At 39.9% G+C, this 23,462-nt stretch overlaps 2 protein-coding genes and 1 long non-coding RNA gene across 8 annotated transcripts in view; 2 read left to right on the top strand and 1 right to left on the bottom strand.

Annotated features, from left to right (window-relative positions):
• The window catches only part of LOC107552607 (potassium channel subfamily T member 1-like), a 55,066-nt gene extending 45,985 nt beyond the window's left edge, over positions 1–9,081 (top strand). Inside the window, exons 31-33 of the mRNA XM_016234528.1 lie at positions 2,553–2,564; positions 2,942–3,026; positions 6,728–9,081. Of these exons, the coding sequence (XP_016090014.1) occupies positions 2,553–2,564; positions 2,942–3,026; positions 6,728–6,845 (215 nt within the window). The 3' untranslated portion in view covers positions 6,846–9,081. The remainder of the gene's footprint in view (positions 1–2,552; positions 2,565–2,941; positions 3,027–6,727) is intronic.
• LOC107552626 (uncharacterized) lies at positions 5–2,210 on the top strand. Its single transcript, XR_001604875.1, has 2 exons — positions 5–71; positions 1,871–2,210. It is a non-coding gene; the product is annotated as an uncharacterized lncRNA (long non-coding RNA).
• A 4,711-nt stretch (positions 9,082–13,792) lies between the features above and the next one.
• camsap1b (calmodulin regulated spectrin-associated protein 1b) overlaps positions 13,793–23,462 on the bottom strand; it is a 33,140-nt gene continuing 23,470 nt past the window's right edge. For all 6 annotated transcript variants that reach the window (XM_016234550.1, XM_016234552.1, XM_016234547.1 and 3 more), the window contains exons 10-18: positions 22,547–22,638; positions 21,938–22,016; positions 19,552–21,832; positions 17,640–17,776; positions 17,297–17,523; positions 17,090–17,192; positions 16,829–16,950; positions 15,510–15,628; positions 13,793–15,392 (exon numbers count right to left, since the gene is read on the bottom strand). In XM_016234550.1, the coding sequence (XP_016090036.1) occupies positions 15,096–15,392; positions 15,510–15,628; positions 16,829–16,950; positions 17,090–17,192; positions 17,297–17,523; positions 17,640–17,776; positions 19,552–21,832; positions 21,938–22,016; positions 22,547–22,638 (3,457 nt within the window). In that variant the 3' untranslated portion in view covers positions 13,793–15,095. The remainder of the gene's footprint in view (positions 15,393–15,509; positions 15,629–16,828; positions 16,951–17,089; positions 17,193–17,296; positions 17,524–17,639; positions 17,777–19,551; positions 21,833–21,937; positions 22,017–22,546; positions 22,639–23,462) is intronic.

Raw genomic sequence — 23,462 nt, 5'->3', positions numbered from 1 at the left:
CGCTGTAGAGGACGTAGCTAATTTAACCGCAAGTGATGTGATGAACCGAGTAAATCTAGGATATTTGCAAGGTAAATCCACCCAACATCACTGTTCCTGTAGTATAGGATTGTGCCAGTGGATCAAGTCACTTGAGTAATGAGCTGAATGAAACCTGATGTTCTGGAGACGGATGTCAATTGGAAACTCCACTGCTCAGTTTGTCCAGTGACATTAATTAGAATGGCATCAGTAGTGTTTAATAGGATAAGCACTGAAAGCCAAAGGAAAACGCTTCGTGGCATTTTAAAGGAACAGTTCACCCAAAACATGAAAATTTGCCGAAAATGTACTCGCCCTCAGACCATCATTTGCTCAGCAGTGAATTATGCAGTGAATGGGTGTCATCAGAATGAGAGTCCAAACAGCTGATAAAAACATCACAATAATCTACAAGCATTCCAGTTCATCAGTTAATGTCTTGTGAAGTGAAAAGCTTCGTACTAAAATATGAGTCCTCTATTCGTATTATTGCTTTCTCCAGTGAAAAAGCCATCTTGTCTGAATCGGGAGTGAAATATGCACAGATCAAGCACTGTTTACAAAATGAAAAGAGTCCAAAATAGTTCTAAACAAGTATGTCGTAAGTATTTTGTTGTAAGAGGACAACAGAGGTTGGACTTTTTCACTGAAGGAAGTGTTATTATGAATTATGGACTGATATGCTGGCCAGAAGCACTGGTATAAAACGTCTTAATGTTGGATTTCTCCGAATCTGTTCTGATGAAGAAACAAACTCATCTACATCTTGGATGGCCTGAGGGCGAGTACATTTTCAGGAAATGTTCAGTTGTGGGTAAACTATACCTTTAACAGGCCTTAATTAATTTATTTTCTTTCACATTGAAAATTCTGTGCAATTCAGTTGTTGTTGTTTTTAAATGTACCTGATTCTTGCATTTTTCCTGGCTGACAGTTTCTTCCTAAAGCTACATGAAAATGTCTAAGGTCTGCTGCCTGCAGTTCTCTTTTTACAACATTTTTTCCAGATGACATCATCATTTGGCTAGTCAGTGTTCAATGAGCCTTCCTCTTATCTTATTAAAAACAGACCACAGGAAACTGCTGGCCATTGATATTATAATGGCGCTGGACAAAAAGAGTATGATTTAGAAACATGGTTGACCAGCCTCTGTGCTTATCTGTAAAGCCAACTGATATCATTATAATCAAATTTGCATTTATGTATAATTCATTATTACACAGCTCACTGGAATACTTGATTCAGATTGGTGAACTGCAGCATTCACCAGTCTTATATAATGACCACTAAGCTATTTAACTTAATGTTGTCCCATTTGAGTCATTTCAGCTCAAATTCATATTTCACATCCATTTTTTAAATAGCTGTGTAATAATCGTTATAATGCACAGTCAGCCAGTCATTACTGCAAAATAAAAAACTTTTTTTTTCGCAGTGATGACTGTACCTTATTCCATACTTATACTGTACATAAATGCAAAAGGTAAAGAAAATGTATAGCATTTTAATGAATTAAATACAATTATGGATAAAGTCTACAAGTTTATTCTGCATAGACTATGTGTGGGTGTAATATACAGTATATGCAGACTTTGTATTTTTTACATAGCCACGTTTTTTTTTTAATGTGAATGCAGTATTTATTTAATATTATTATTTATTCAATGTTTTCTGACCTAATCAGCAGTATCACACCTAAGATTTTGTATCATTATGTTTGCAAAAACATGCTCCTGAACAACAATGTCATTTGACACCAGTGCTGACCTGTTTCTGAAATAATGAAGTCTGATTTTATAGTTAAATCAGTGATGTAGTTGTCTTTTTCTCCTCTGGTACGAACTGAAGAGGGTACTTACATGACAGAGGGTACTGCAGGTACTCACTGGCATCTGAGCATTGATATAAGATATGATGAGTGAGGGCTTTTGATTCCAGGATGTTTGGACAGAGTGGAGTAGAAAGCATTCAGTCTTTGTTGGAAGGGTCCATCTAGAGCAGGTATTTAGGCATACACTTGTTAGTCTGCTTGTACTGATTTACAGCTTTTTAAATTCTTTTTAACGGGGTGATACTGGGAGAAGTATTTGAGTTTCCCATTGGTGTAATTGGTTAATTTGCATATGACTATTGACTCCTCCCAATCCCACACTACTAATGTTTTTTGCTTCACTCTGATTGGTCAAGCCTTGGCTTGGTGGGCCTGACAGATCCTCTAAGCATGCTTATATCTGTGTGTCGGTCTTACTGTTTGCTGACTTTGGGCTGTGTGTTGGCATGGCAACAAGCAACTTTCATTGGGTCAGCTGTGGTTATGATGCAGTAGACGGATGGATGGATGGATGGATGGATTGATTGATTGATTGATTGATTGATTGAGAGACTGAAAGCGTGTGTGGATGAGGTCCCTGTCTGCATGCGTCCGCGCATGGGGATCGCTTGCGGTTGCATGGGCGTTCCGTAAATGCAGCCATGCCCTGTCAGTAACGGTTAGCCCTTCTCTCTCTTTTACCTGGCCTGGCGCTATAAGTGGCTCAAACAGGTGGGTTTGGAGAAGCAGAGGCACTTTGTCCCAGTCTTGAGTCCCTTATTTCCAGACCTGCAAAGGTTCACACTTCTCAGTCATTTATAAGCAGGTAAAATACAACAAAGCCTCAGAAACTCAGCCAAAAAAATCCAAGCACAGTGGGGTTACACAACAACTGCCTTCCATATATTTTGGACATTTTGATTTAATATATTTTCCAATTTTGGTTTCTTTTTTTTTGGCTATTCTTACTCCGTCAACAGCATAGTTGTATTTGTAGTAGGAACAGAGATAAATGTTACGGATAATTTCTCAGAATAAATGTTTTAAATTATTAAGAACTGATATGGGTTAAGTATGATAGTGATACTGTGTTTTGTTTTCTCTTGCAGATGAAATGAATGATAATCAGAACACGTTGTCATATGTGCTGATAAACCCTCCTCCGGACACCATTCTAGAGCTCAATGACATTGTGTAAGTGGCATATTTTAAGGGGGACGTGTGCAGTTTTATTAATGTTCGCGCATGTCAGCCAGTCACAGCCAGAATTGGCGCTCCCGGACCACCATAGTGGACATCGCACGACCCAGAGACCGCGCAGTAACCTTCGTCGCTTGTGGCGCGAGGTCCGGCGCGGTGCGGAGTTCACTCTGAACTTCCGGGTCGTGACCACCCTCGTGCAAGTCCCTCAGTGCCTTATAGCAAGAGCCACATCGTCTTTATAAAGACGTAACGTCAAGTTTGCCAAGCAACGTCGTCTTTAGAAAGACGCACCCGAAATTGCTCTTTTAGGAGAAAAAGCTCTTTTAGCGTGCTGAGGCGCACAGGGGAGATGATCATCTGCAACACAAACAGGGGGTAGTGCAGCCTGATGTGTGCAACCCACTCGACACGGGAACCACCACCGCTGAAGCGCCGTCCACCAACACGAAGAGCTCTCCAAGAGCGCGCTGAACTCGTTCAGTCTTTTCTCTCAGTAGAGTAATCAGGAGCAGAACGATGTGATCGCTCGGCTCCGAAGCGAAAAGCTGAATATGCGCTGCACCTGCTGCCTACTTATACTCACGCTGTGATCAGCAGCAGCTGGATGCAATAATCGCATGCCAATTTGCATTGGCTCGTTTAGTTTACACTCGAAGTAGATTGGTCCCTCTAAGTGAGATCCCAATTTCGTCGGTCCTCCGACGTGACGTTGAGAGTGACCGACTGAAAGGGAACTTATTTTCCAGTTAAATGTGACAAGTAAACAATTTATAAGTCTGTAGATGTAGTACGAAGAAAATGAAACTATGAATAAAATATATATTTATAAAATATTTATTTGGCTAATGCCATTTGCCTTTAAGTGCAAATTGTGTTAAATGCTACTTAATTTGTGCTATTTATTTAGTGTAAATGGTGTTAGATGCTATTTATACTTGCAAATAGTGGCAAATACTGTACATACAATATAGAACAGTATGCAATTATAAAAACATTTTCATGAGCCAAACATATTGCCAGCCCGTCCAATCAGTGTGAGGTTTATACCAATTATAGGCCTATGCGATATCTATTTGGTACTTTACTTCCACTTTTTCTTCATTTTTAATAAAAATAAATGCATCTCCAAAATCAGCGGTTCTTAATCTTGGTTCTCACATCCCCCGCTCTGCATATTTTGCATGTCTCTCATTTAGCACACCTGATTCAGATCACCAGCTTGTTAGAAGAGAGCTCCATGAATGAACTGTGTTCCAATTGACATGGTCCCTACACAGTGTTCACTACTCCCTGCACACAGCAAATCGGCCAAAGTTTACTTAATTTAAGAACACAGATTTGCACTACACCACTGCCCGCAATGTCTTCTCACACAGACAAAACTTTCTATTGAAGTGTGAAGTGTTATTTAACCGTAATCATGAGATTTGCATTGTAGTAACATCTCGCGCACTTTAATGCCCTTTGAATGGAACATATGTGCTCCTTTTGAACTGGAATCATGGCAGAATATCCTGTAATGTCCACCTCGCAGGGCACTTGCACTTACGTTTAACGGAACAAACTTCTAAAGCAATAAGAGAAATATACAAAATGTGCCACGTGAGTGGTCATGAGGACCAGGATTAAGAACCGCTGTTCAAAATGATTTGTGATGAGAACAAGATGAATGTGACTGGAGATTCATCTGGCAGACTGAAGCTCAGATCGGTCAGGTCAATTTTGTCTGACTCAACCAGACAGTGATGGGTAGAGTGTAAATTGCCTTTGGCAGCAAGACAGCATTTGCACTAAAAAAGTCGATACATGATCAGCATTTTTTTCCGTCATATTACCTTCTGGCATGCATTTGGGGTGGGAATACCCCGCTATTAACTAACGTTTAACTACAACTTTTGCCTCAATAAACTCCTAGTTTCTTTATTAATAGTTAGTAAAATAGTTGAGTTTATGTATGGGGATTAAGGGATCTAAAATATGACCATGCAGAAGGCATTAAAGGGGTCATATGATGTTGCTAAAAAGAACATTATTTTGTGTATTTGGTGTAATGAAATGTGTTAATGCGGTTCAAGGTTAAAACACATTATTTTCCACATACTGTACATTATTGTTTCTCCTCTATGCCCCACCTTTCTGAAACGCGTTGATTTTTACAAAGCTAATTGGGCTGAAATGCGAGGTGTGCTCTGATTGGCCAGCTATCCAGTGCGTTGTGATTGGCCGAATACCTCAAGCATGTGACGGAAATGTTACGCCCCTTACCATATTGTGATGCCTTGTCCCGGCTGGGGCGATGAGACAAAAACATTAAAACCCATTATAAACGAGGCATTTGTTGCATCCAGTGGGGACATAATTACGTATTATAATGACTTATACTGTATTTTTACGGAGCGACGAGACAAAAACATTAAAACCCATTATAAACGAGGCATTTGTTGCATCCAGTGGGGACATAATTACGTATTATAATGACTTATACTGTATTTTTACGCGTTGCATCACGCCACGTAAACATAACACCATGTCTGCATTTGTGATCGGAGAAATGACAAACAACAAGCGCTACTCTACACTGCTCAAAACTCGCGTTTGAATCATCAGTGGCAAATTCTTTAAATATAAAAAACGTACTTACAGTCTTTGAGTCAGAACAGCCGGCATTGTAGTCTACTCTACCAGGATCAGGAAACAGTCCTCCATAAAATGCGCTGGACACATCTGAATATTTGGGTTGAAGTGTTCTGGAACAGTGTTGTAAATACAACTTAACCACTGATTTCTAGTCGTGTCCTCTTTTGGAAGGCCCAAACAAAGTAGTTTCGCTTTCACAACGAAACACAGCGTCACACATGGCGGCCTAGAGTGAGCGGCAGCCAGCTTGACTGAGCGGCGGCGGGCTGAGTGAGAGGAGGCCGGTGAGCTTGAGAATGGCGTGGCCAGCGGGCTTGCGGCAACCACATGTGACGACCCCGGGCTGGACTCCGCTTCATCTACGGTGAAAGCCGATCCGGCGATCCACAGCGCGAAGTTGATGTATTTCCTCAGCGACCAGCATGGATCAGCTCTAGGCATGACGAAGCGGATATCATCCTCTTTTGGAAGACCAAACAAAGTAGTTTCGCTTTCACAACGAAACACAGCACCTTCACGACATGGCGGCAACAACAATACTACAGCGAGAATAAAAGTTACGCCTTCTTTGCGTGAACATTTGGGCGGCATTATGCAAATATTCCCACATTGTGACGTAGATATGTGGGGGCATGTTAGAACGAGCCGTTTTAGGTAGGCGTGGTTGACTCTTAACTTTTATAAAGAATATCTCTTTGGATTTGAGACTTTAGTCTTTGCAACTTTACAGATCTTCTTTATGCACCAAGAGCTTGTAACACTCAAAAGAGAAAGGACAAATTCATCATATGACCAATAAACAGCCTGTATGCTACCACATTAGGGTTATGCTACAAAACATAAACAATATGAAAAACCTAAGGGTTGTACAAATATACAATTTGCGATATTTTGCAAATACATTTTGGTGTGGCTACTGGCACTGAAATTATATTTATATTATGATTTATCTGATCCGACTTTCATTATAGATCAATATTTGATCACCTTAAACACTGTGCTCGGTTCAGCCAGCTGGTTTTTAACCATTCAACCTGTTTTCCACCTTTCTGTAGCTACATCATCCGCTCTGATCCGCTGGCACACGTCCCTGAGAATCTCCCAGGGGCTCCGGCCGGAGCCAAGCTACGACAAGACTATGGACCTGAGACCAGGGATGAGACCCATCTGTAAGAACTGGAAGTTCTTTTTAACCCTCCTTCCCTCCCTCCTCTGCCTTGAGCTGCTACAGTCTGCATGAAGAGTGACAGGACACACAACCAACCAACCAACCGACCGACCACACAGATACGACCCATGTGCCAACACATTCACTACCCAAGCTGCCCAATGGCTAGAACTGTACTACTGAAACACTTTACAGATTTCTCTTTTTTACGACACAGATATATAGAATCTCGTGGAACATTTCAGACTTCTCTAAATGTGGCTGGTCATTAAATTTTTGTATTTTAAGACTTGGCTCTGTGCGAGTGTGAGGTGTTGAATCACTTTGGACCAAACAAGCTGTCCAAGCACTTTGGATTTACAGGGCAGTATATATCAGAAATAGTAAAGCAGTATTCAAGAGGGCAGCTAAGGACAGAAGGAAGAAACAACTATTACGCCAGTAAGCTGACCCAAACACTGGATAGTGCCCTGTCATACATGCAAGGTGTTTCAGTATGACATTGAACAGAATTAGTTTACATCAGTGCTATATTTTGTACATATATTGCCCAAATATAGTATATATAAGTTAGCCACATTCTTTACATGCTCAGTGACCTCTTAGTATTCACAGTATTTTGTTGTGATTTCGTCCTCAAAGCACAAAGGGTTTTACGTTTGAAACTGCTAATCCCAAGCTGAAACTTTTACATGTGATTGAACACCATGATGATTTACTTTAAATCGCTGCCAGTTATCACTACAAATGTTATCATAAGCCAGTTTACATGGGCCGAGAACAGAAGCGAGATCAATTGCCATACAATTTCAAATTTAAAGCAAAAAATGGAACATATTCTACAGCAAACACATGGTCCTTCTGAAGATTGACAGGAACTGTACTGCACCAGCAGAAATGTGCTTCAAGTATTTCATGGATCTTGATTGGGTGTCATTGAAGAGATGCCAAATGGTAATATACAGTACATAAGATCAATATTGATATTATGTTTGGGTTATACATTAGAAAATATTAGATGTAATACATACTGTTGGTAACCATTACATCATTTCAGTGATATTTTGCCTCAAAGCTAATAAGTGTTTTTGTTTGTTATTTTAATTATTTCGGTGTGCACAATGTACATGTTACTGCTCAATGAGGACAAAAAGGTATAACTATATATCACTATATAAATAAATATAGAGAGAGCACGAGGGAGTGTGCACATTTGAATTTGACGATTTTATTGCACTAAGCTCTGCTGAGCAGTACATAGTAACCCTTTAAACTACATAATATAAAAAATTTTACATTTCACAATACATTAGTTTTTGCCTTCTGTATTAAGATATGCCATGGTTCATTGTAATTTCCATCAGTATATGGAGCTGACATTTAAAGCCATCATGGAAAGCTGCTTTTGTTTTTACCGTTTCAATTTTTTAACAGATGTATTCATCTTTCACTGAACAGAAAATGTGAATGTCCACTTCGTGCAAAGTAGCTTGCAAGGTTGAATACCTCTCATATCATTCTTACCTGTTTGTCTCCACAAAGAAATGAGATTGATGACAGTAAAAGCAATGCAATGGGAATCCTTGTAGCTATTATGTTTAAAATATTTATTTTATAATTCTGTATTATTCATGTTTATTACGTATTTAAGGCGTTTTCTGCCTTATTTTGCTTCTATTGATCTGGCATATCAGTTTATTTACTGCTTCGCTCCAAGACTGTCAGTAGTAATTGAATGTCAACCCTTGACATGTCGAGCAGAATACTGTACAGTTCATCAGACTATATTCATGTTTTTTGCTTGTGTAAAGATGTTGTCACCTACATTCTGTCCATTGGTCACTGTTTTCTCATGCAGATTGCTTTGGGAATGTTTTTTAAATAATGTTTTCCTAAATTTCCAGCCATAATCGGAAAGGATATGCATAATGTGCATGTTAAAAAAAGCCTGCAGATTCCTCTATTTTTTACTAGTTCCCTGAGATTTAAATCTGATCGGCTGATCACAGCTGTTGTAATTTACAAAAAATTATTTGTGTTATTTTTTCCAGTAGTTTTAGAAAAACATGGACAATGCATGTCCTAATCTTGCCAAATGTGTCAGAGACCCATGTTTACATTTGCTGGCTCCCGTTTTTGGATTGTGCTGAACAATACATGAACTTCTAAATTTTGTACAATTTCTTAAATGAAGTCTGTACTAACATGTAAGAATGAATCAATAAATGCTGCATGCAGCCAAAGAAATGTGGCATTATTTTTCTACCAATAGATACTTCGACTCTGTTGATGTATAGATTCACACTTTTTTTTTTTGCATTTAATAATGCAGTAAAAAATCCAAATGTCTGTACATACCAGGTGCATTTTTTACATACCATATCCATTATTAGATTTTGTATATTTTCAGTGTGTTTTGCAGGTTTCACCTTACAGAGCAGAAGAACTGATTTTATATACAGTATATATATATTATTTTTCAGCAATTGTATATTTAGAAACATACTTCCAGTACCTAATGACTCTGTTTGAGTTTGTGTTTGTTTTTTTGTGTTCGTCTCCACCTGTCTCGAGTCCAGCGGCCGTGATTTTCCACCACCTCATGTAGCAGGTCTATAAAGGAGTACTCGTTGTCCAGCAACAGGCTGTCGTCTTTTGGAGAAGCTCCCGCAGGGGGCACTCTTGAGTCAGACCCTTCACACATCTGACCTTGCCGTCGGTCTCTCTGTGCAGCTTCCCCTGTTCTCCTGGACTGCTTCTGCAATTCTGACGCAACCTGTTCACTTTGGTGAACTCTGTGTGCTTTTGTTTTCACGCTCTGTATTTTCTCAGCATCGTCTTTGGTGTTTATCTCCTCTCCAAAAGCAAGCTTTGACTTGCTGCCACCAAATGATGGATTAAAAATGCTGAACAATTCAGAGCAGACCTCCCTTTCATCAATTGGCGAGTTCTTGGAGGACAAGTTGGAAAAGATGGTCGACTCGAGACCTGACGTCCAAGTTTCCCCATTTGTAATAATTCTGCCATCCTCCCTTGGTGATATATTAGTTTTCGAGAAGCATTCTTTTGCACTGAAATGCAGGACTCTTTGATTGGATGACTCAAGACTTGCCCTGTAAGTGTCCTCATCAATAGCGACTCGGACATCTTCCATTGGGGACGTGATTTCAGGCAGAAACTCCAGTGCCGTGACCTGTGGGGCAGTTGGAAAAATTGCAGGAGAAATGCTGGGTGGAAATGGTCTGATTTCATGCCTGCAACCAGTTACAAATATTAGTTGTGGGAACACATTGAGGACTTTTTGATTTTGAGCCCACTGCTTCTTCCACTGGGCCGCAGTCGGAGGCCAAGTCAGCACCCGCCGAATAGGTCTTAAAGGTCCAGATGTTCCTTTAGCAGTATTCTGATCAACCCCAGTGGTCTGGTTTTCTGGATCAGCACCGATCGTGAGGTACGGCAGGTTTTCATCAGGCTCCTCAGACTGGGACATGACGCGTTTTACCTGGAGAACATCTTGACTGCTTCCTGCTCCAACGGCCAACTCGTTCAGGTGATCCAACACATTGTTCTCCACACTATGCTGAAGAACGTCTTTATCTACACTTGTTCCGGCTCGAACACTCTCATCGGTATCTTCATTTTTCTCCCTAAGGTCCTCATGTGATTCCAGAGCGTCAGTGGTGTTACTTACCTCAGTGGATCCCTCTTTCTCCTCATCTGCTATGCGTTTTCCATCCTCCAACTTCTCCACCTCCTCAGTATTAACACACACATAGTCTTTTGTTTTTTCTGAGATCATCCATCCATTGTAATACTCATCATTCCCAACTTCATCAGTGACCGCTTCTGCTGGTTTAGAAAGCATCTCCATCCTGCACAAGACCGGCCCGGCAGATCTCACTCGTTTAATGGGTTCTCTGGTGTCATATGGCCCTGATGAATAAATGTGGTAAATCTGTGATATCTTCTCATCTCCAACCACCATCTGGTTTGCCCTCAATAACACTTCTGTTGTGGCAATTTGTGTTTTATTAGCGATTTCAGATTTCACTTTTCTGTTGTCTACTCCATTGATTTTTGCAGTTGATTCACTGGTTCGAATCATTTCGGATTTCTCTGAAGCAGGTTTTACAGCCTGTAGATGTTTCCTCTCTCGTTTCCTGTGATACAATGCTGAAAGAACACAGATGACAAGTACCAGGGCACACAGTACCACTGGTTACATAATAAAAGGTTAGTCATCCACAACACAAGCTACCGGACATGAAAGTTACCCAGCTGAGGGCTGAATTAATGCCATGAATTAGTTCCACCTACCAATAAAAACGATTAAAGTCGAGTGACCAGTTGTAAGAGGTTTGGTTATTAATACAGTGGCAGGGTTCCCGGTGCCAGAACTTCCAGTGGTAAGACTCATAGTGGCAAGACTTGTAGTGGTAGGGCTCATGGATGTAAGGGTTTTACACTCTGGTACCTGCCATACTGGTACACCTTTCAAATCAGGAGGGCTATTGCAGCACACCAGCATCTCATTCTCCAGAAGAGAGGTATTCTGCAGCCCTGCAAGGATTTATCAGTCATTTAACATTTCACCCAAAAATTAATATTTCATCATCATTAGACAAGTACAAGATGGAAATGAATGCATACCTCTCAGGTATTTGGCAAAGTCGTTCACAGAGCAGGAGCAGTCCCAGGGATTTCCATCCAAGCAGATCTTTGTGCCGTTAAGTGGAAGAAACACATCCGTGCTCAAACGTGTCAGTTTGTTGTTGGACAGGTCTAACTGCCTCAGTTTACTGAGACCGAGAAAACTGCTTGGGGTTATAGTGTGAACCTGGTTCTGAGACAAGTCTAGGTTGAACAGGTTTGTCAGCCCATCAAGAGAACTATGATCCAGTGTAGTGATTTTATTCTTTGAGAGTCTGAGTGTCTCAAGTGTAACCTGATGGCTGAACCAGTTTGATGAGACTCGGGAGAGACGATTATTGTCCAAATTGAGAATTTTGAGGTTTTGAAACATATCTAAGGTCTGCGGTCCTATTGCTGTGATACCTTGGTGTGCCATAGTCAGACTGTTCACAGAGGTCAGATTGGTGCTGTTAAACATAGACAAGCTGATTTCTCCTAAACCACTCACAAAGATAATCACAGAGGTCAAACCAGCAGGATAATCTACAGAGAAAAGAAAAATGACAAATGTTGAAAGGAAAGTTCATCTAAAAATAACTAATCAACACATCATTCAAAACCTTTATGACTTTCCTCTATAGGACACATAAGGAGATGTTGGGCAGAATGTTCAAGCTACACTTTTCCAAATAATGAAAGTCAATGGTGACCAGGGCTCAGGCAAGATTTCCAGTGAATAAGTTAAATTTCAGTCAGTTTTGCACATAAAGCAGCTTTATAGCATCAGAAGACTTGGAATATAGTGCATGAGTTGTAGAGATCATTGTTTTTTTTTAGTGCTGTCAAACGATTAATCGCATCCAAAATAAAAGTTTTTGTTTATATGTTTGTGTGCTGTGTATATTTATGTATATATAAATACACACACACATGCATGCAAATATTTCAGAAAATGTTTTATATATTTATAATAAAAAGTATATGAATATTGACATACATGTAAATATTTTCAATATATATATATATATATATATAGTGTGTATTTATATATATATATACATAATATACACATATGTGTGATGTGTATATTATGTATGTGTGATGTGTTTACATGTATGTGTGATGTGTATATATACATAATATACACATCACACATACATGTAAACAAAAACTTTTATTCTGGAAGCGATTAATCGTTTGACAGCACTTAGTTTTTTTTTGTTTTTTTGTCCTTACAGTAGCTTGACATCCAGTGGTCAGCATTCACTTTCACTGTTTGTAAAAGTGCAGCAATAACATTCTTCAAAACTTCTTTTAAGTCATAGGAGTTGGAATGACATTAAAGCAAACAGTGACAACTTTTTATTGAGTGATCTCTTAGCTAAAATGCAATTATCCAAACATTTGTATTCCCATATTATGACACATTATAATCCCAATTTTTTTATTGGTTAGCTGCATTTTTACAGTACATAGCTGACATTTATCTGACCAACTTCTCTGGCAGATAACATGCACATACTTTTTGTGACTATCAAGTAGCTTCAGACCATCCTACCTTTTGGTATCTCTTTGCAAACATAATCCATTTCTGTGTATATACAGGACTGAAACCATGCCTCGTGTATATACTGGAACACCACAAAAATAAAAAGAGCTAGGCAGAAAAAAAAGAAACATTCGTCACAATTACTTGATTTTGAAGCCAACATCAAATCAGAGTGCAATAATACTCACCACGCATTCTGACAAACATCAAATAACAATGTCTTCGGAGTTCCTGTCTAATGACCATCCATCCACCGAATGCCTGACCTGTAGAGCCCCCCGCTGAGGATAAACCGCCAGTTGCCAGGATACAAATGTGTCTTCAGTGGACTGTCAAGGATACAGTGCTTGTCGATGAGGCTGTGGTGTTCCAGTTGACAGAATTTGGGACGCCCATCACAAATGACGCCGAGACCACAAATAATTAAACTGCCATCATTTCTTGCAATCACCCGACAACAGTAAAGCTATTAATACAAAAGTTTATCAACTGCCGACATGAAAAGTCACGTAAAGTCAATTTTACACAATACTTGGTACTAATATTCATTACTATGAGGTAAGCTCACTTACTGTATAATGCAAGGGGTGTTATAAAATAAAGTGGAAGAAAGATGACAATGTCAATAATTAAATGGGAAAAAAAATTATGAGAATGAATTTGACTTGAAATATTTATTACTTCTCAGAGTCTTATTTAAAATAAATAATAATATGGTAAAGGAAGCAAAATTACCAAGAATGAATAGTAGTGTTTAAAACAAACAAACAAAAAGAAAACAGGTGATCAACATCAATACAATCTTTTAGTTGAGATATAAAAACACACATATACAAAACTGCAATTTAAAATTAAACAATGCAGCGACGTAAAGACACCTAACACCTATTATTTGGAAACAGTAGTTTAAGAGTCATTAAGGGCTGTCAGTGTGCTCTTTTCGGTGTTAATAGTGTTTGAGAGATGTTTCTCGGTGTATAACAGAGTACCTTCACCTTTCAACAACTAGCTTTTAGGAGCAAAAATGGTTTAGTAAGCCCTTTGAAAATCTACCCCACTAAACACCTTCATGAGCAAACAAATAAAGTGCATGTGCAACACTCAATTGATCTCGACACCAAACACAAGGCTTTTATGAGTGTTCTCCAACATCTAAACACAAGGACATCGGCAGTGTTGACACTTCTTTCACTGAGGAATGTTTTCAACCTTGGTAAATAATTAGACAGCGACGGCAAGGGAAGTAACCGATTATGAATATATTAAATACTGTCATTCAAATCGTTTACAGCGACACTCTTCATAACAGAGCATGCTGCTCTTCTGCATGAGAAAAAGCTCCAGTGCTAACATCAACATGGTTACATTGCATGATAATATTACTAAAACATGATCATAAGTGCACCATAGTACAGACGGTCCAGACGAGAGGCCGCTACAGAGTAGAACAGAAGAGAAGAGAACTGCATTTGACACGTATCAAGGTCTGTTCGATTCCCTATTGAAAGGACCACCGAGTTTCCAAAAAATGGGCTACAGCCGAGCTGATTTTTTAAAGCGCTGAATAAACAGACATAGTACCACAATGCATGAAGGCCAAAAGTATGCAGACCTGGGATTTTCCCAGTGATAACAAAAGAGCAGCATGTTTTGGAGGCAAAAAAATCTTTGTTGAGAGACAAGTCAGCTATTTTTTACATGAACTTGAGTTCTGGCAGTCCTTAGAGTCAGCAAACATGTTTTGAAGACGTTAAGAGGAAAACGTATATCCCTCGCAAAAAAAAGGGGCAAACGAATCAAACAAAAACAATCATGGGGGAAGTGCTTTGTTTAAATGAGCTAATCAGTGCCAAACTAATAAATACTTCAAGTAACAAAAAATGTATCATGTAAAAAGACCACAGGATTGTGGGTAAAGGACTACTTCAACCCAAAACACATTCAAATGAAGTGCATGTTGATTCATGCCTGTTTGCTTGTCCAGCGATCCTCTTCCATCCAAACTCTGACGGAAGCAGATAAGTGATTACGGGCCTCGTTGCGAAAGTGCAGATCTTACGAGTGCCATCGGACTTCACTTTGCGCTCTTTTTTGGCCCTGCGAGTCTTTTGGCTTGCCACAGGTGGTTATGGATAGTCAGCGCATCTACACTAACAGACACAGTCTTGGCAGGGATTACAGTGAACTGCTTGCGGTCCGAGCTGTACTTGTAGATTTTGTCTATCATCTTCTTAGTGATGCTCTTGGGCCCTGTGCCAGTGAGCTTGTGGATCTCCTCTGTGTCGGGGAAGTAGGAGTAAAGGGCTCTGAACTGACAGCCACTGTCCCGGAAGAGAATCATCAAGTGGTTGGAGTCGCACTTCTCCAGCTCCTACCAGTCAAAAAATGAAACCATTTAGGTTTTTTCACTGTAATTTATTATCAAAACTAATTGGTTACATCCCAGCATGCTATCTTCATGCCATGAAACTGCAACCTGGTCACATACCTCAAGAATGGAGTTCTTCTGCGGTTCGTTTACTTTTCCTGCTAAGCAGCAATGAGCGATGGCGTTATGGATTATAGGCTTGTTGGACTTCGCACTTGGTTCTTTGAAAAGCTTGGGTCCTACAGTGACAACAGCAACAACAAAAACATCAATACAATACATGAGAAGCAACAATGTCCTAGCAGGTCATGGATTTTTTTCTCTCCTTATTTTATGATGATTCATTATACATTTTTTTCACATATACACTACCGTTTGGTAGTTTTTCTTTTTTTAATGTTTTTGAAAGAAGTCTCTTATCCTCACCAAGGCTGAATTTATTTGATAAAAAAAAGTAAAAAAATATGAATATTGTGAAATATTGCTACAATTTTCTATTTGAATATATTTTAAAATGTAATTTATTCTTGTGATGATTCCTGTGATATAGAAATCCTTCTAATATGCCGATTTGTTGCTCAAAATTTGTTTTTTTCCTTTCTGTTCACTGTGAAATGCTGTGCGATATGGACCTGTGATATAGAAATCCTTCTAATATGCCGATTTGTTGCTCAAAAATTGTTTTTTTCCTTTCTGTTCACTGTGAAATGCTGTGCGATATGGACAAAAAAAAAACATACATATTTGATGTTTAAAATGCAACCACATGAAGCAGGAATTTGGACCAATGGGATTTCATTGTGGGCGGGACTACCAAGTGTGACATAACTAGAAAACAACTGACCGATAATACTTTGTCTTGCTCTCATGGCTGGTTAGGGCAACAACATTTTTTCCCCTTGGATTTATCGCTTGCACATTTGTTGTTTTACCTGGTTAGGTCATGATATGCCTCTCAGAGCCCTATACAGCTCTCGCTGATGCATACTAGAGCTTCTCAGTCTCCATGATTAAAAGCTAAACTACCTCATCCATCACTCTGACACCCAACAAATGACACAAACCTTTCTATTCTCCTCCTAAACAATCCCTTGCCTTACATGGTTCAAAGGGTCCCTGCGGTGAACGCTAACAAGATAAAGTTGATCAATGCTAATGTAACCATGCCATTCTCCGTTCAGGCTTAAAGAACAAATTTAACCACTAATATATACCCAAACAAAACACTGATGTGTGCTTATGTACTCAAGCACACAGACAAACATACTGCCAGATCAGCATGCTGTTGTTTTTAACACAGGATGTTGTCCTGGTGTAGAGGAATCTAAAACAGTATAAATAATTTAGTACTCCAGATCAGCATGTGGTACCCACACTTACTAGGCATCAACACAAATATAAACCACTTGCATCCTACAGAATGGAAAGTGAAAACTCACCAGTGTATTCCGCCATGGATGCTGATGTAATGGAAGACGCGGTGGAACCGTTGTCCCAGTCTCTCTCTGTAGTCCGACTGGAATTGCGACTGAGGCCTGGAAATGACTCTACCGATTCTCCTCTGTTAATGGAAAGAACAAACAGCAACATTAAAGTGCTTTGGAGGTCACAGTCTGAATACAGTCGATTGATTCTGAAACGAATGAATGAAATGCAAGCAGGCATCTGCACACAGCCTATAGGACATGGGAAGGACTTACCGATGAGATCCCGCCCCTCCTGAGTTGACACTGTCTGGTTCAGTGGTGGCCACAGAGGCCAGTGATAGACTAGAGCCAGACTGGGCACTGATGAGATTCTCATCTGGTGAGGAACATGGTTTCATTATTTTAGATTAAGTGCCATCAAACACGTCTGCTGTTAAATCAGTAATAATGCAACAACAGAAGGCACAGTTTAATACTTACTGGTAGCAGGACATCTGGGAAGTGTATCAACTGAGTTTTCTTCCTTCAGCACAGACTTCGGCCTTTGTTTTTTGGGATTGGACTTGGGTTTGGGTTTGGGTTTGGGCTGGGGCTGCTCTTGCTCCTCACACATCTCCTGCTGTTTTCTTCGAAGGTATCCCTGCTTTATCAACTCTCTCCTGGCCTTCTCCTCCTCTTTTCTGATTCTTTCCTCTTCAGCTTTCCTCCTGGAATTGGAAAAGAAAAGAGGCTTTAAACATACAAACTTCATGAAAAAGTTACAAAGCATCTCTTTATAATATTTATATTCATGGAAGATGACACTTCAAAAGGTAGTCAATACCTGGCTTCATCTCTTTTCATCTCACTTTCAGCCTCCAGCTGTTGCTTGCGGAGCTGAGCCTCCTCTGCCTTCCTCTGTTGTTTTAGCAGAAACGCTGCTCGCTTTTTGGCCAATTCATCCTCTGCTTTTTGCTCGTCCTGCAGACATAAAACAACAAAATCAGTAGGAAAAGTAAAACTAGTGAAACTTGTGTCTGAGTGGTTGTTTGTAGCACATATATGTCGCACGTGCTACGAAAAAACTGGTCTGTGCGATGAATAAATTTACCACTGTAGCACGCGTGCGATACAGTTTTGCATGTTCATAACACAGCCGCTTAATAGTGTGAAGTGAGTTCGTTGTGCTTGTTTGTGTGTGTGAGATTGATTATACTTGGTAGTTAGGGGTGTGCGATGACGATTTTTGATCATGGACGATTAAAGTCTCCACGATCTACTTTTGAAGAAATATCGTTGTATCGTGCTACGGCTCACATTCTATCAGCTGCAGTTCTGGCGCCTCCCTCCGTCTCAATATAATGTACAACGCCACATGCATTCACATCAGTGTTAGCTCAGCGGTAGTTACTCTCACGGGACACTGCACTTATGCGCAATCACAAAACTACATTATTTCCATCTGCGTTAAAGCAATACCGGTTAAACATTTAATTCACGTGCGCGTACTCAAAAAGCGCCTGATTATTGGACTAAGTTGTCTTTCGCGTCTGATTGATTTTGCGTCTAATTCTGTCAAAAACACACAAGGTTTGCATATAAACACAGTTGGTTATGTCTAAAATGAAAGTAAACAGTTAAAGAGAGAAACACGTGAAGCTCTTAAAGGGACAGTAGCTACTAAACATGCTGCCACCTGTCATTAAAGGGATAGTTCACCCAAGAAATTTTATTTCTGTCATTTACTCAGCCACATTTTGTCCCAAACCTATATTAATTTCTTTCTTGTGCTGAACAGAAATGAAGATATTTTGAAGAATGTGAGTACCCAAACAGTAGCTGGTCCACACTGACTTTTACAGCAGCAAAAAAATACCATGGAAGTTACTGTGGACCAGCAACTGCTTGGTTACCCACATTCTTCAAAAATAACTTTTATGTTCAACAGACGAAATAAACTAATTCAGGTTTAAAACAACTTGAGTAAATGATGGTATAAAAATGAAACACTATGACAGAATTGAAAGACCGATGACAGAATTTTCATTTTTTGGTGAACTATTCTTTTAATGTTAATAAAACAACAAAACAAAGAAAAATAAATCACTCACTGCTCTTGACTGATGAACTTATCATCAGTCAGTATAATTGATGATATATAGGCTAGTGTATATAGTGTTTTATTTTAATGTGTTCATTCAATTTCTTGAATGTTACTGCTAAATACTGTACCTGAAAAATAAAGCACTTTGTTTTATTTGTATATTATGTGTATTTGTAATGTATATCTTTGTTCTTATTTTCTAATAAAGATAATGACAGATTTTTATCTTTGCTCACTTTCCCTAAATGTCTGCCATTGTTTTTTATTTTATATTTTGTTAAGGTGTAAGAGGTGTTATGTGTCTGCACGCTTCCATTTTTAGCAAATTAAGAAAACTGTCTAAAAACAATTTTTGTGATGGTTTGTATTTTTTGTGCTCTGTATGGAACATCAGTGCCTGTTTAAGTGATGAACTCCATTAATTGTGTTTGTTTTCAGACATCATAACAGACGTTTTATACTTGTGCTACAACTTTTTGGCCTGTGCTACAAAACTTTCTACCTCTGTAGCACCAGTGCTATGTGAAAAAAAAGTTAACGTACAGCCCTGTAGGGTGTTACTTAGTGGGGTTTCTTGGCCACAAAGTGAGTGGGAAAGCTTACGAGTCATAGTTTAATTAATACTTTGCCAGTTTTTTTTTTTTTAATTTACCTTGAAAAAGAAGCCCATGCCAGACTTCTTTTCCCCATCACTCCCATCAGTGGTCACATCCAATACATTGGCGTTTTCTTCATCTGGATAGGCAGCCAAATCAGACAAGTCTACCTCAATAAGATTGACTTTTCCTCTAGAAATATCCTCTGAGGAGACATTATCCATTGCTGGCTCATCATCAAATGTAGCCTCAGCATCCTGTAAGGTAGTGGACATAGATTCTTCGAAAGTGACACCAAGGGCCACAGAACTTGGTTCCCTTGAGACCATCCTCAAGTTAGCTTCATCATTAAGGTGGAATGTAGTGCTTTTAGAGTTCCCTTTGTTGAATGAGTCTGATCTTGTGGAGTTCTGCACAAAGTACTCCAGCTCTGGTTTGGGGGTCCTGCCCCCTTGAATGGACTTGACAGAGGGGCTGTCAGTAGGTGTAGGAGTGGAGCTCTTATGCCCTTTGCCGTGCTCCTTAACTAGCAACAGCTCTGAAGGTTTGGAACGAGACCGTACTGAACTTAGTTTGGGTGATTTTCGTACCTCAGGGCTCCCACTTGGTTCAACAAAATGTATCGAAGCTCTGACCCTGGGTTCAGATGCATTACTTTGGTCACTGCTAGGTGGTGGAGCAGCACCTGTTGGAGACTGAAGATTTTGCTTCATGAGCATTTCCTGCTGGAGCGAAAGTTGCATCATCTGCTGCTGAATGTTTCCGATAGCCTCGTTCAACAATTCAATGGAGTGGTTGCATTCATTAAGATCCATCTCCTCGTCCATATCTAAGGCACTAGGGGACACAGTCCCCCCACCTGCCCACTTGAGAGATGCCTTCTCCGGCTCTTCGGCCTCTTTCGGCCCATCTCTCAGAGCACCAACACAGGTGTCGTCTTTCGACGATTTCTCTTTTTCTTGATTGAGTTTTTGGCAATCTTTCAAGTAGTACTCGGACTTTGTAGGCTGAGGGAGAGTATCACTCTTCCCTTTCTTTACTATGTGCAGGAAGGCTGCTTTCCCAAGCTTAAGCCTTTGTCTTGCTGTCAAGACCTCCATCTTCTTCTTTTGGGATTCAATTGCACGTCGCTTTTCTTCAAGTTGCATGTGGAGTTGAACAAGTTCGGAGGCCAGCATGTTGGCACTGTCCTTGTTCTGTGGTGTGGGACTCTGGTCTCTTTTCATCCTCCAGGAGGTTAGAGGAAGGGGGCAACTCTCCGAGCCATCTGGTGTGGTCCGCTGTGAGCTGCTTGTGCTGGAGCGGATATCTTGATTGCTACCAAACTTCTGCATCTTTCGTTCAGCAAAACTGGTCATGCGCACACTGCTGCTAGCTACACTGCTGACCTGGGACTGACCAGGGCTTGAGCACCTGCTCCCACTATCCTTATCCTTATGTTCCTTTACATTCATGTCTTCCTGCAACTTTGCTGACTCTTCGTCCTCCTCATAGAACTGTTTCTTGTCTGGATGGAGCTCTTTGGTGAGTTCTGCATCCTGTTCCTCAATGGTCTCCACAGTCGCTACATCAGACCCTGGATGGATGTCCCATGCTTGGACAGGCCTCTTGTCCTCAGGCACCGATGAATGAAGGTAAAACCCAGGTGACCACTCAGCAGAAGATGGCTCAACACTACTTGTTGCCAATGGTCTGAAAGCTTGTGTCTGACCAGGGGCTGGAGGCACAAATTCACTGGATTTAGGCTCAATAGTGGTCTGAAACTCAGAGCTAGTGTTGGGGGTAAAGGCCCGGTTAAGAGTGGATGGAGGTCTCCGTCTGGAAGATGAAACAGCACCTTCTGCTCCTGCTACTCTCCGTGCTGATTCTCGCAGCCTTCCCTCTCCTGACTCTTCTTCCTTATTTAGGTATATTGACTTCTCTTTGGCTGGCCTGAGAACTGCAGGCATCAGAGGTTCCAGGAAGAAACCGGCTGTTCGAGAATCTGAGGATGCTTCCTCCTGTCTTCCCCAAATGCCTGTTTTAGCACCAGGGGTAGCACTCTGTCGCTCTGCATCCTCAGAGTTTAACAGGGTGGTCTCATTCTTGGATGAATCTGGCCTGACAATAGTTACAAGCTCATCCTCCTCATCCATGGTAACGTTGCCCAGCAGACCGTGGCCATTGACCCGCCTAACGTTGCCCTGACCCGGATGGCTCTGGTGCTTCGGTGTTACAGTGGAGGCCAGGCTGTCCTCACTGATGGAGCAAGTCAGACTAACACAGTCGCCTGAGGCCAAATCTGCATCACTGTCCGTAGCAGAGTGGAGAACATACCGATTCAGCTGAGACAGTGGCCTGATTACAATAATAGTAAGAGAATCATGACCAAACAAAATATAGGTTTTATGTAAAATCTTAAAAGATATGTTAAATACTCATATTTATTAACAGTGTTGGTACCTCTGCCGTTTATCTGACCAAGCCACTGATCCTCTGGAGTGACCTTCTTGCGTAAAAGAATTAGAACGATTTTGACAGGCTGGTAAGAAAAGCACAAAAATTTGATTACCAGACTCTATTATACTCATGTCACATTCTAACTCAACTGTAAAAAGGAACATGCTTACTTGATAGTGTAGGGCCTAATAAAAAATAATTTTAAATATACTTCACAATTGATGCATTCATTCAAATTACCATAATGCAGAAGTGCCTTAACTGTCAAAGTTACAGTGCAAAAATATTGTTATGGGGATAAAACAATCTTTATCTGTAAGCCAAAAATTTTTCATCCTTAAACATTCTGGTTAGGGGTTTGTTCTATACCACGAATCCCAATTATTAGGATTTTATTCTGTTACAGATTCTATACAAACTTTGCTGATGTTTTGTTAACTTCACATTTTTTGTGAAAGTTTAAGATTACAATAAAAATAATAATAAATAAATAACCAAAGGTGCTAAAAAAACATTTCTATTTCTTAGAGTCGACATTTCTGGGTATCCCTTCCATGTGAGCAAGAAAAGTAATATTTTCATGTGAATGGCATTAGAAGCTTAATGCCATACCCGTGCTTTCCTCTCCTGGCTGAGTCTTCTTCTGTCTTTGTCTCAGTGGAAGTAGTGGGTGGGAGGGGCTGAAGCTGGAACTCCCCTTATTACTGAAACAGCAAGCAGAGGGCACAGTTGGCAAACCACCAGCACAAAAAATTAGGACGAATGGTATCCAGGCCTAACCAGCCAAAATCTAATCGGAACTGACACTATGCATTTTCCATGTGGCTGGACAAATATAGACAAGCAGCACTGCTCTGCTTATGACCTTAAAAAGAATAACTTAATCAAAAACTAGTCTGAATACTATAGTTTCAGAGCTGTATTAAAAGCACTAGCATAACATTAAAATGCCTTTTATGTCCAAGTAACTATTTTTTAATGCCAGTGTCAAATAAGTAAAGTTAAAGTTCTTTTAAGTAAGGCAGGGCAGTGCAGTTCCGTCTCAGCATGTCAGAAAGACACAGGCACAACATGACAAAGCAAAGACATGATGAGACAATATGAGTAAGGTGTGAATCATAATCACGCAAGCAAAGTTCCCTCTAATGTGCATTTGGGCATGGCTGTGCACTTGTGAATTGCAAAACAAAATTTTCCACATTATTTTTGTCCATGTATTGCTGACATCATGACTAGGAATGTGATGTCTACCATGAAACTACCAAAACCAGTGCAAAATGTGATGTGATCTGCATATGTAGTAGCAGTTTTAATAAAAAGGAAGCAGCTACAGATACACCTTTGTCATCATGTTAAAAATTGTTATAAATTTTTTATAGAAAAATAATGTCTCTAGGTGCCTAAAAAATTAAATAACTATCATTAACTCCTCTGCATTGAATGTTTTCTCAATTGAATTATGCATAAAAAAATGTTTTAAAAAGTCAGTGAAAAATTTGAGAAATGAATGGGTCGGTACATGGTTTTT

This window comes from Sinocyclocheilus grahami, unplaced genomic scaffold, assembly GCF_001515645.1.
Source record: "Sinocyclocheilus grahami isolate Dianchi unplaced genomic scaffold, SAMN03320097.WGS_v1.1 scaffold454.1, whole genome shotgun sequence".
NCBI classification, from domain to species: domain Eukaryota; kingdom Metazoa; phylum Chordata; class Actinopteri; order Cypriniformes; family Cyprinidae; genus Sinocyclocheilus; species Sinocyclocheilus grahami.
Note: the sequence above shows the minus strand (reverse complement) of the source record. Positions and strands in the feature narration are given on the sequence as shown.